The 13,333-nt window shown below is 32.0% G+C and overlaps 2 protein-coding genes across 4 annotated transcripts; both read right to left on the reverse strand.

The window, feature by feature from the left end:
* Window positions 1–476: 476 nt before the first annotated feature.
* On the reverse strand, window positions 477–1,293 carry LOC107467598 (uncharacterized). Its single transcript, XM_016086737.3, has 2 exons — window positions 665–1,293; window positions 477–578 (listed from the first exon to the last, which is right to left on the reverse strand). The coding sequence occupies exons 1-2, from the start codon at window positions 1,271–1,273 to the stop codon at window positions 513–515; spliced, it is 675 nt and encodes a 224-aa protein (XP_015942223.3). The 5' UTR covers window positions 1,274–1,293; the 3' UTR covers window positions 477–512.
* A 1,425-nt stretch (window positions 1,294–2,718) lies between these two features.
* Window positions 2,719–6,201, reverse strand: LOC107467726 (prefoldin subunit 5). Of its 3 annotated transcripts, none has more exons than XM_016086898.3 (4): window positions 5,800–6,201; window positions 4,846–4,923; window positions 4,522–4,616; window positions 2,719–2,910 (listed from the first exon to the last, which is right to left on the reverse strand). In XM_016086898.3, exons 1-3 carry the CDS (start codon window positions 6,103–6,105, stop codon window positions 4,530–4,532), a joined length of 471 nt encoding a protein of 156 aa, XP_015942384.1. In that variant the 5' UTR covers window positions 6,106–6,201; the 3' UTR covers window positions 2,719–2,910; window positions 4,522–4,529. The 3 variants fall into 3 exon arrangements, with proteins under 3 accessions (XP_015942384.1, XP_020987135.1, XP_015942383.1); XM_021131476.2 differs by lacking the exon at window positions 2,719–2,910 and adding an exon at window positions 4,287–4,399; XM_016086897.3 differs by lacking the exon at window positions 2,719–2,910 and having other exon boundaries at window positions 4,287–4,616.
* Between the last annotated feature and the right edge of the window lie 7,132 nt (window positions 6,202–13,333).

A 13,333-nucleotide genomic window follows, 5' to 3' on the forward strand; every position in this document is an offset into this window, starting at 1 on the left:
GATATGGCTTTATGAAGCGGTTAGAGAGATTTTAGGGGCGGTTACTCATTTGGATGAGTGTTTATCTGCCAGCTAATCTCATGTCCGACTTCTTTAGGGTAAGTCGTAGTGGACACCGACTTCTTATATGAAGGTCGGTGCCTAGCTAGGCTTAATCCATCGGATTAGGCCTTTTAGTTGGACCTGGGCCCTTATCATTGGGCCAGGGTATGAACAGTATGTATGTGTATGACCAAGAAAAAATCATGGGTTATGCTTTCATATTTTCAGAGTTTTGGGTCAATACACTAATTATTCAAAATAAATATGATTATAAAGTATAAAGGGGAACTACAAAAGATCTCATCACCCACTCAAAATTCATGAAATTAAACGTAAAGATGCATAAATAATAAAAGACAAACACATACATCCTAAAACAAAGAACCGCAGTCTTAACATTAATTTTAAGCAAAGCCAACAAAAATCAAAGGAAACTATATATTAATTTATATGCTTAAGATCCGAATGCATCAAGCTAAGAAAACGGTTGTGAGAACCATCTCGGACTCTATGGATGCCTTGAGTAGCTTTAAGCCCTGTAACATAAAGAAAAAGAATAGACATATAGCAGTATAATTTAAAGTTGGAATAGGTTGAAATGAGATGAGTGTAAGAGAGATACCTCTTCCATGCCAAGTTGAACAACGGTTTCTTTCAAGACACCAACATCCTTGACATTGAACTGATTAAGCATGGTGATGCCAGATATGGTTGACATAGGCTGAATGAGAAGATTATCCATGATCATGTAAGTTATTACTTCTTTCACAAACCCATTATTGCTGTCATTAGATGCCGCCGTGGCCGTGGAATTCACTTCCCTCGTCATAGGCCAACCGCACGTGGCACACCTAGAATTGTACGCACTTGTTACAGTGATGCTACTGCAATTATAACCGGAACTCCTCGCGCACCTGTAGAGCGTTGGAGTTATCTCGGAGTGGTTTATAGCAGCTGATGAAGGGAGGAGGCCGGAGATAGCAGGTGCATTGATAAGAATGGTTGGATTAAGGATAAGATCCTTAGATAGGTTTGGTTGCCAGTAAACATGGTTGAGATTTTCAACGCTGGAATAAAGATTTCCCAAGGAACCAACGGCGGCTTGCTTGGTTAAAAGTTTGATGACGGTAGCAAGTGGCAACTGAAGCAAGGTGAAGAGGAAGTCCACCACATCTTTAGAGGCTTCTGCAAACAGCACTTTCTTATTCTTTGTGTCTATCAGAAGCTTCATACTCAAATTACTTGTATTAGTGGTGGGATTCGTCGTCATTCTGAGGATGAATATGAATGTGAATGATAAGGGAAACCAAGGGTTATATATATAAGAGAGATTTCTTGGTTGACGAGTGGAATGATGAAAATTGATTTCTTTCATTCTCGAAGAAAGTTAGATGAAGGTTAGTAAAGATGAGAACCAGGATTAAGAATAGTAGAGAGTTATTTCATTCTTTGTATGTAATTAGCATATTTTTAATTAATTGACTATAATTGATTATATCTTAAGTTGGTTTTTTAGTGTAATCTTATAAAAATTTACATTGATGCTTTTCATACTTATCTTTTTTCATGTGCAAGCATTATTAATGATGATTAATTTACTAGTAACTGATATTTTTTATTTAGATAATAAATTAATTTCCGTTGTTAATATTCTATATAAAAAAATTAGACAGTAATCAAAATTTATTATATTTTTATTATTATTTAATTATTAATTTAATTTTTTTAATCTGATAATTTAATAATATATTTTATATTATATTTTTAAATATTAATGATAAATTAATAATAAAAAATAATAAATTCTGTGACTTACGCTTATGCTGAATCCGATATTTCTCGATATCCGTGCAGGTGTGAATGTTGCCCCGTGCACTCTCCTAGAAGCACTAAGAACAACCCGTAATGGGTTTGTGGAAGAAGCGGTGAGTTATTTGGTGATGGATGACTTGATCATTCACCCAATTTCTACCATATCCAGTATCACCTTGCTTAATCGGTTTTTTAATTGCAGTCAGATATGCTTATGTATATAAAAACTATCCAAGTTATATCTTGGTTTAATTTGTACGGAGAATATTTTGTGGATTTAAATTAATGGTAATATTTTTTTAATGTTGTTAATAAATTTTTTTTGTAACATTTATTAGAATATTGTTTTAGAAGATCTATCAATATCTTTTGAAGTGTTAGTAAAAAAATTTATTGTAACATTTTTTAAGTGTTACATAAAATATCTATTGTAATTGTTATAGAATATTTTTTGTAATACTTATACTAAATATTATTATTAAATATTTAGAAGAATGTTAATAAAAATTGTTAATAACATAGAGTATATTTAATGTTTATTAAAATATTATTAATATACATATATAATATTTTAGATAAATTTTACCATATCTTTTTTGAAATGACATGTAAATTACCTTATGTAATGTGTCATTTTATAATTGGATACTATTTTAACTATAGTTAGATCATTTTATAATTAAAAAATTATTTAAAAAAAATAAATATATAATTTAATAAAATATTAAAAACTGCACCTCTACCTATTTCAATTCAGAATTATATTTTTCACATAAGAAAAAACAAGTGTAATTGAGATTAAACCAAATACTACTCTTTCTGCTCCACACAGCATCAATTTCAAATTCTATGAATGTTTGAACAAATTTAAGTGCCAGCAAAAATGTCTGCTAATGCTAATATGACCACACTGCCACATCCATTATTAAAGTAATGGGCTAGAAGCTTTTGAAAATGGTTTAATTTTCTTCTTCTTCATGATCAGAGTCTTCCGGAGGAGCCACATGCTTCTGCTTCGCCATGGATACTCGGAGATTCAGGAGGAAAGATGTGAATCTACTCTTATTAAGTTAAATTAACTCAAGTTAAAAATAAGCATCCAATTATAATGTGTCACACCATGAAGGATAATTTACATATTATTCTAGGGAGGGTTGGGTAAATTTCACCAATATTTTAATATAATTTGATAAAAATTTTAAATGTTATTAGATGTCAAGTATATAGTATTAGAGTACAATCCATCGACTCTCTCTTCCAATAACCTTTTACGTTTTACAACTAACACATAAAACCATTGTAAATTCCAACGGTTTATGAAAGAAGCATCATAAAGAGATCAGTTTGGGCATAAATCGTGTAACTTCCCATGGTTTTTGAGTACTTATATCTATACATAATTCCACAATTTTTGAGTATCTACGTATATATACATAACCTAGTTGGCTGCAACATATGAAAGACAAAAGCACTTCTGACACTCATTAAATTTTAAAAATATAAGATTCATGTACTCCTAATCATATTTACAATATTAATATGATTAAATATAATTTTTAAAAAAATAGTATAAACATAAAACTTGAGCTTATATATTTTTTATTCATAATTGAAAATTCACATTTATCATTTTTCATCTTTGTTTTAAATTTTCTCTGATAATAATAATAATAATAATAGACAAACAAATCAATATAATAAACGTACTAATAGCTCCCATCTTTTAATAGTAATAGTCTGATTCTTCAAATACCAATCACTTCTTGGTCACATTATCCTCTTATTTACTTTTATTTGATATTCCTAAAGATACGACAAACATGTAGTTCTATATTGTTTTAAGTGAAGATAGTATAACTAAGGAAGATATACAACATGCACAGAACTTTGACACATATCGAGCATCCAATGCAAAAATATTGATACGACCAAGATAGTATAACTAACCTTTTAGTCGATGTATATATATAGGTACTCAAAATCCATGGAAGGTTACCACTGTTGGTCTATATATATATATATATATAGCTATTCAAAATCCGTGGAAGGTTATCACTATTTATACCCAAACTGATCTCTTCATAAACCGTGGGAGGTTACCACGGTTTACGCCTCCCAATGGTCACTTCATAATCTGTGGAAGGTTATTACGGTTTATGTTTATGATGCTTCTTTCATAAACTATTGGAGCTTACCACGGTTTATGTGTTAGTTGTAAAACGTGGAAGGTTACCACGGATTATATAAAAATGAATCAGGACATGCAAGTAACTAATTCTCAATTGTTGTAATTGAGTAAACTTTTTCTCCATTTATTTTAAATAGGTAAATTGCCCACAATTTTATGTTACTACAAGACTGAAGAATGACGGAATGATAAATTGATAACAGAGCAGAGTCATTTCCTAAGCAAAGCGCTTAATAAAAAACCATTGCTAAATCCATCAATACTCTCAAAATTCCAAATTCCAATAGTAATCGTTTGACTTGATTTTCCAAACACAGTTCCGAATTCCAATCTTTCCAAGATAAATTTTGGAGGTATCTAACAAAAAGAGGAGTAATTTAATAAAAGGTTCAAACAACATATAACATCACTGACTCTAAAACCACTGATTTTGGTTTGCTATGGTACAATGACATGGAAGAAGTAATTGAAGTCTATACCTACTACTTTAGGATGATGTAGATGCTAATTGCTTCATCTTTGCCTGTAAAATAACCGCCATTTCGTCTGCAACATTTTTCTTTTTGGATGCAACCTGCAGTTTTGGATTATGCTGCTTTTCGGTTATAAATGGATAAGGCAAAACATACGATGCTAAACTTTTTTTTCATAAGAAATGTTACTTGAAACCACACTCCTAAAAAAAATCATGTTTAGAATAACCATAGAAATTACCATCAGCATCTAATCGGGAAAGCTTGCCCTAGAACAAGTAGTAAATACACATCTATCAAGTTTTAGAAGATGTGTAACAGAAAACTTACCTCAACAAGTTGATCGAAGTTTGACTTCAGTAGGTTGATTTTGCGCTCACAGTAATCTTTTCCTTCAGCCATCGTTTTCTGTTTTCAGCATGAAGGAAACAATTAATTTTTTTTTCTTTGAAAAGAAAGAGTACAACACAACAATGTAGAGCATAATTCAAGAGAAAATCAAACAAAGTAAAATAGGCTAGACCCTATAAATACAAAAAACTATTTCATCCAACACACAAACACGCACAAACCAGATAAAACAAACACCTTAAAAGTTTTCAACTCCACTATCATCTTCGACATTGCAAAGGAAACACTTACTTAACCATGAAAATATTGAACAGGATACAGAAAGGTTGTCTCTTATACTTTATTGTAAATGTGTAACTGTATAATGATTAAATGCACATATGGATACCTATCCAAGAATTGTGGTTTTTTTTCCCATATGTCACTATTGAATATCCTTGGTAGATTTTGGCAGGTATTACAACGAATCATATCACTTGAATACAAAATAGCACGCGCAAAACATTTAAGTTTCGTTGAATATGGAAAGTTACAGATAGAACACTACAAGAACTGTACTTAGCTCATCACTCAATTACATAACCCCCTGCATATGAAACCTAATATTTAGAAATTTTTTTTGTACCTCAAAAACTCATCATAGTTCTATCACTATGTATGCAAACAAGATAAACTGCATCTCTTTGGAGTTTCTGAAAACAAACGACAGTGGCAAAATACGCTAGTGGCTTGAAAGCAGTGCCATTGCTATCATAAAAGGTTAACATCAATTTTCAAAGGAGACGCCAAAACAACACAATTCCAATGATTATTACTGAATAAAATCGAAGGACGCAATTCGGATCATAAAAGCAATCTACAAACACAGAATTCGATTAATAGGTTTTGATATAAAGCTCAGAAGCTGAAGAGAAGAGAAAGAGGGGAGCGTACCTCGATGAAGTAACCGGTGCCGACGTCGACGAGGACTTTCTGAGAATCGTCGAGGGTTCCGGGAACGTAAAGGGAGGCGGTGAGGGGGACGAGCATCTTGGAGGCGTGAGGGCGGAGGGAGAGGTCGTTGAGAGCGGAGGAAGCGATCTCGAGGCGAGTGGTGGCAGTGCGGATGTTGGTGAGGGAGTCCTGAAGGAGGTTAACTTCGAGATCCGCCTGTTCCTTCAACGCCCTCAGCTGCTCAACACTCATCCTCTCCAGTGGAATCCCTCCTCCTCCGCCTCCGCCTCCCTTCGACGACGCCATCTCCGATGATTATCTCTCACTTTAGCTCAGCTCTGACTGACTCGCGCTTTCTTGGCAAACCCTCCCACGCGTGTGATTTCAAGTTGCAACAAAAGCCCAATACGCTACACTACTCCAAAACAAAGTCTTAATACATTCGCACAATTTGTACTTTAAACAAAGGATGTATTTATTTTTCAAGTTTTTTTTCTGTACTTTATAGAGTATTTGAAAGGAGAGTAGAATGATTTTAGAGTAATTATTATAAAACTTTTTTATTTTTTATTTTTTTATTCGTTATCACATAAAAGACTATTCCAAAGATTGGATGTAGCTTTTCCTTTAAGATTTACTAGATAATATTATTTAAATTATTTTTTATTAGTTTAATATTGATAATAATTAATTATAATAAGAGTACATAAAAAGTACTTTAGGTTAACCATAAAATATATTTTTTTATTTTTTATTTTTATTTATTTAAAATTTTTAAAATGAGAAGAACTAATTTCAAATGAGAATCATTTTAAAAATTTTAAATGAATAAAAACAAAAAATTTAAAAAATATTTTGTGTTTAAATTTAATTAACATACTCAGTTCATTAATATTGATAATTTATTGTATGTGCTTAAATCAAAATAAAGCCAGATAATATAAATAAATAAATAAACAAAAAATTATAAATTGAAAATGAACTGATAAAAAAAGAAAACAACAAATAATATTTCATAGAGTTCAAACTTCAAACTCTAAAAGACAAGAGTGTCCTAAAACTAGAAACATAGTCTTAACATTTTTAGCAAAACTAATAAGAAACATAAATATTTCACAACTACTACAGCAAATAAAGCTAATAAAGTAGAAATTAAAACTACTACAAATATAACTACTTAAGATCCGAAATTATATTCATGAATCTAAGAAAATCCTTGTGAGAACCATGTCGGACTCTTCCATACAAGTCTTGAGTATCTTTAAGACCTGTAACAGACAGATACAGATAATTATGACTTATGAGGATAATTAATTAAAGGATAGAGAATAGAGATACCTCATTGATGCCGAGTTGAACAACAGTGTCTTTCAATATCCCAACATTCTTGACATTGAACTGCTTATTAAGCATGTTGATGCTGGATATGGCGGACATGGGTTGAATGAGAAGATCATCCATGATCATGTAAGTTGTTACTTCTTTCACAAACCCATTATTGTTGGCCGCCGTGGCCGCCCTACCCTTGAAATAGGTGGTCATTTCCTTCGACATATAAGAGGTCGTACAAGTGGGACAACGAGAGTAACACACATCTGATATAGTGTTGCAATTGCTATTGTTGCACCCGTACAGCTTTGGCGTTATCATTCCAGAAGCTGAAGGGAGGAGGCCGGAGATGGAAGGTGAAGAGCCAAGAATGGTTGGATTAAGGAGAAGATCCTTAGATAGGTTTGGTTGCAAGTAAATATGGTTGAGGTTTTCAACGCTAGAGTAGAGATTGCCTAAGCAACCAACGGCATCTTCCTTGGTTAAAAGCTTGACGACGGTAGCAAGTGGCAACTGAAGCAAGGTAAAGAGGAAATCCACCACTTCCTTAGAAGCTTCTGCAAACAGCACCTTCTTACGCTTTGTTTCTATCAGAAGCTTCATACTCAAATTAGTTTTAGTGGATGTCCTAGTCGTCATGCCTCAAAGACAGACATAAATCTGAATGTTGAACAGTTGAAAGGATATATATAGAGATGGAGGGAAGTTGGAAAGGGTTTGATGCATGCTTGCATGCGCCTCGAGAGTCCACATACACCACTTACCGTTCCAATACCACTAGTACTTATCTCAACTCTTACAAAATATCTTCAGGAATTGTTGTGTAATTTAATTCTACATATTTCAAAATACATACCTATATTATTAAAATTATAAAATAAAAAAGTTTTTATTAAAAATATAAAAAATTTAAGTTTTAATAAATTTATTTTATATTCATTAAATAAAAATATTTAAATTTTTTTTACTAATAATAAATTTATTATCGGGAAAGTATGAGGAGACAATGGAATACTTGTACAATGTGTACAATGGAGGTTTATGGAGTATTAGAGATATGTGATATCATGACATGATATTAGAACACTAAATTCGAAAGGTGAAGAGTTCGATCCTTGGTGAATTCCAAAATCAGTTTAATATTTTGGGAAGATGTTTATTATCCTTATTACTCAAATAGTTATTCTAGATAGTACGAGAAATCATTGTACAAATAGTCCATTGTCTCTCTAACGGAATCCTTTATTATCTATCCCAAAGGCACATGTTAGTTAAACCTAAACATAGTCATAAATACATACATATCCATATCCTTAAACATGAAACATTAATGAATATATATCTTTATGTCTCCATATTCCACAGGAACACGCTTGTCAACACCATCCTTGACTGCAGAGAGGCCTTCAGTAGCCTTAAGCCCTGTTTAACAAAAAATACTTTGGTTTAAAAAGAATACACAACAATAACCATATGAAAGAATCTTAATATGATTGAGCTAATGCATGCAAAAGTATTAGACACAGTACAACGATGATAAAATGAGTATGAAGAATTTATTAGACATAGTACACTTAGTTGCATTAATTAAAAGAGAGAACTAACTCACTCTAATAAATTCTGTTTTCAACACAATAACAGAATTTTTATTTATTAGCTAACTTCCTTTTCACTATTTATTTCTTTAACTCTATTATTCCCTCCCCAAAAAAATTTAATGGGACTTTAGAAGTCACTTTAAGTTTGAACTTGCATCTATATATTAAAGGGATTAATTGAATGAAAGAGCTTTGGTAAAAATATGTGTTGCTTAAATCAGTGCTAGAATAAAATATCAACACTAGATTCAATTCAAAACCTTAAAGTAATAAATTAATGAATCTTTCATCTTATAAACTCCTCATTCTTCTTTACTTTCCTTAATGTGGGACTAATTTTATACAGTCTCACACTTGCAACATTAACACTGTACAAGATGGGATTGTCGAACAAATCATTGCAATGTTTAGATATTTTAACACTAGTAATCATTGGAGTAGGAACTCCTTTAGAATCAATCATGCCAACCATTTTAAGAAGGTCACTAATATATTTAGATTGAAAGAGCTGATAAGCACCAGAAGGCATCTTCTTGGCTTCAATGCCTAAGAAAAAATTTAATTCACCCAAGTCTTTTAAGTGCAAAATGTGGTGTAATTGAGTTACAATATTCTGGACGGCAATTGAATCAGTTCCAGTTATCAAAATGTCATCTACATAACCAAAATATATATACATAGTAACAGCAACATTATGTTTAACAAATAAAGAATAATTTAACCTTGTTTTCTTGAAACCAAAAGTAGCTAGAGTAGAGGACAATTTATCAAACTATGCACGTGGAGCTTGTCTTAATCCATGTAAGGATTTGTGCATTTGGCAAACCTAATCATTATTACCTTATTGAAAATCTGGGAGCTGCTTCATAAACATCAATTCATTAAGTTCACCATTCAAGAATGCATTATTAAAGTCGAATTGGTGAATTTGCCAACCAAATTTCAAAGCAATAGTTATAACAATTCTAATTGTGGAGTGTTTGATCACAGGTGCAAAAACCTGGTCAATAGTTATAACAATTCTCAATTCTTCTTGCATAGCACTATGCCAATGGGGTGATTGTAAGGTTTGGTTAATATTTTTAGGGATATTCCGAGTTAAATCAATGGTAGGTACAGCATTGGCAGCAGAACACGTGGTTTAGAGATGCCAACTTTGGCTCTTGTTTGCATACAGGAGTAGGTGGAGCACTGCCAAATTGAATTTCAAGACCAGATATAGGTATATTAACCGGATGTAAAGTAGAAGGAGGCTGAGATGTATTAACAGTGTTTAGAGGAATAGGTCTTTTGAGTGAAGTGTGTGGGTAAAGAACAGATTCAATATTAATTGAAGGAGATATATCAGTGGTGATGGGAGTAAAAGGATAAGTCATAAGTAGAGGCTTGTGTAGAGGGTGTAGTTGATGGGGTTTGAGGTAATTTAACATTGCAGGGTAGAGTAGTATTGAGAAAAAGAATTGTAAGATTGGTGTGAGGGAATTGTGGGGAAGGGGTGTTAGGAGGAGCATTAGCAAAAAGAGTGGAATAAGGGAATTTGGTCTCATCAAATTTAACATGATGATTTTTTCTGAGTTAGTGAGACATTTGTAGCCTTTGTGATTGGATGCATATACCCAAGAAATACTGATAATTCTGATTTAAAATCAAACTTGTTTTGAGAATAAGGCTTGAGACATGGGTAGCAAGCACAACCAAATACTTTTAGAAAGGAGTAATCTGGTTTGTGGTGATGCAGTCTTTCATATAGAGAGATGTTTTCAGTAGTAATAGAGGGCAAACGATTAATGATGAAGGTGGCTGAGAGGAAGGTATCATTCCAATGAACTAAGGGAAGAGAAGCCTTAGCTAACATAGCAAGATCAGTTTCAGTAACATGGCGATGCTTTCTTTCAACACAACTGTTTTGTTGATGCGTGTATGGACATGAAAATCTATGAGTAATTTCATGCTCAGTAAGATATTGGGTGAAGGGCTTTGAAAGAAACTCCCTTCTATAATCAGTTTGGAAGGTTTTGATCTTGAAACCAGTATGCTTTTCAATCATTGCTTTAAACTGTAAGAAGGCACTAAAGGTTTGAAATTTAGAGTGTAAAAGATAAATGCATGTATAACAGGTATAACCATCTACAAAAGAGACATAATAGTTAAATCCATTATATGATGTAATAGGGGCTGGTCCCCATAAATAAGAATACACCATGTCAAGAGGAGCATGAAAGATAAATGAATCAAGATTAAAAGGCAAATAGTGCATCTTAGCCATGCAACAGAATTCACAAACACTTTTTTTATTGATAGTAGATGGTAAATTGACATTACATGTTTTCAATACAGAATGAACAATTTTGGGTGCACAATGCCCAAGTCTATTGTACCATAAAGTGTAAGAATCAAGAGAGGCAGTAAAAACTTTAGGTTGTACATGAAGGAAATTTAAAACAAATTGATCTTTGTGTCTAGGTAATCTTGAGACAGCAACTCTATTAAACTCATATATGCCTTTCTTAGGAGTTCCTTGAAGAAGAATCTCCTTGGTAGCCTGGGTTTTGACAAAGCAAATGTTAGCATAGAATTCAAAGAAACAGTTATTGTCAGCACAAAATTTTTGAACACTTATTAAATTTTGAGCAATGTCATGAGAATGTAAAAGCTGATCGAGAAGAAATTTTTGTTGAGTATCAAGATTCACCAAATAAGATTAACCAGAATGTGCTATAGAAGTACCTATACCATTACCTAGCATGATCTATTCAGCCCGTTATATTCAGAGGCAGCAATGAAGTTGCTTGGATCAGAAATCAATCATGGAGTGGCAAGGTAAGCTCTAGGTGTGTCAGGGAGCCAAATTGCCATTGTGTTGTGATTGAAGCATGTTAGTGGAAGGTTGCTGGAAATTTTGATCGAATATATGAAAGCAATTAAAAACAATATGGCCTAAGAGTTGGCAAACTGGTCTTGAATCCATATTATTAAATCTTCCAACTTTATAGAACCTTCCCCCTCTACCTCTTCTTCCATTAGAATTTGTTCTTGATGATGCAAGACCAAATTGTGATGGAGCTTGAGTGAAATTTGCTTAACATGATCCAAAATCTGGTTTTCTATATCTTTCAAACATGTCCTCATGAGCCAGCAAGAGTGCTTCTGCCTCAATTAGTGTAATAGTGTCTGATTTAGTCATGACAGAAGAGATGTAGATAGCATATTCTTTAGAAAGTCCATCAATTATGGCAGTGATGTGATTTTCTAAAGACAAAGTGTAACCTATTGCAGCTAAAGAATCTACAACCTTTCTGATTTTGTTCAAGTTCTCAGCAGCAGATGTACCTTTCTTCTTGATGGATTTGAATTGTACCTTCAATTGTTGAACTTTGATCTTGGAGATTTTATAGAAATAATCTTGAATCTTGAACCAAACTTAGTGTGCAAAACTACAATCTAGCGAGTTCTACCCAACCCCCTCTAAATCAACATGTAAATTATCCTCTATGACGTGGCACATTTTAATTGGATGTTTAATTTTAATTTGAGTTAATTTAACCCAATAAGAGTTAACATCTTAACTAAAGTAGGATCATTTTATAATTAAATATTTTTTAAGATGGATGATTATATAACTTTTGTAAATATTAAAAAGTAAATTGATATGTTTTTTACTAAATCAGTATTAATTTAATTCGTTCCACCCTTCTATTGAAGAACACCTCCCTTGGTGAGTGAAGAACATTTCTTCCTTTCTACTGTTCCTTCCTACTTAAATTCGTTCCTGCTAAGCATCGGTTTCGCCTTTTTAATTTTTTTCATTTTAGTTATTTTAGAAAATTTATACATGTATTTGACTGGAACGCAATTTATGCATCTTTAATGGTAGATTAAACAAATTTTATAGGACAGAACTAGATATTTGGGCTTTATAGGTGCAAAGACTCGCATCTTTTTAGAAGACTTTCCTGCTTAGATATATTATGAAATCGAAAGGCTATAATTCACTAGTTGGTTTTTCTTTTCTCTTTGTTTTTTTCCTTTTGTAAGACTATATTAATGATACATTTCTTTCCAAGTCTAATATAATTTCTTATTATGGTGGTTTTGGAACAGTGTGAACATGCATGACCAAACGAACAAAAAAAAGATAAAATTGAATTTTTTTAAAATTTTTGTGTGACTAAATTGTTTTTTAATTGTGATTGCATATACATATACATGTAGTTGGTGGAATTAATATTGGAAATGACTCTTAAAATTTATTTTAAATTTTAAATTAGCTTTTAAAAATTTTAATTATCTTAATTTAATTAATTTAAATTTTAAATTTTTAACTCATTTTAGCTCCACAAAATTTTAAATTAAAAAATGGTTGTTAATATTATATATATATATATTGCAATTAATTGAAATTTGTGTATTCAAATAATGCATGCTTATATTATAGATAATTTTGCCAACTAATATATAAAAGTAAAAGGTTTGATGCTTTAAGGTGTGGCACCACTTCATAATGCAAGGCACTGTAATTAGTAATTAGAGAATCTTGATGTGCGTTATTAATATTAAGAACTATTAAGAATAGACCTTTTCTATTATTATTATTATTATTATTATTA

This window comes from Arachis duranensis, chromosome 9, assembly GCF_000817695.3.
Source record: "Arachis duranensis cultivar V14167 chromosome 9, aradu.V14167.gnm2.J7QH, whole genome shotgun sequence".
NCBI classification, from domain to species: domain Eukaryota; kingdom Viridiplantae; phylum Streptophyta; class Magnoliopsida; order Fabales; family Fabaceae; genus Arachis; species Arachis duranensis.

Bases quoted from the DNA above. Each gene is read 5' to 3' on its own strand.
- LOC107467726 (XM_016086898.3), bottom strand. From the start codon at position 6,105: ATGGCGTCGTCGAAGGGAGGCGGAGGCGGAGGAGGAGGGATTCCACTG. The intron at 4,924-5,799 runs GTACGCTCCCCT...TGCTGAAAACAG, and splicing joins GCACCGGTTACTTCATCGAG to AAAACGATGGCTGAAGGAAA. The intron at 4,617-4,845 runs GTAAGTTTTCTG...CCAAAACTGCAG, and splicing joins ACTTCGATCAACTTGTTGAG to GTTGCATCCAAAAAGAAAAA.
- LOC107467598 (XM_016086737.3), bottom strand. From the start codon at position 1,273: ATGAAGCTTCTGATAGACACAAAGAATAAGAAAGTGCTGTTTGCAGAA. The intron at 579-664 runs GTATCTCTCTTA...TTTATGTTACAG, and splicing joins TTCAACTTGGCATGGAAGAG to GGCTTAAAGCTACTCAAGGC.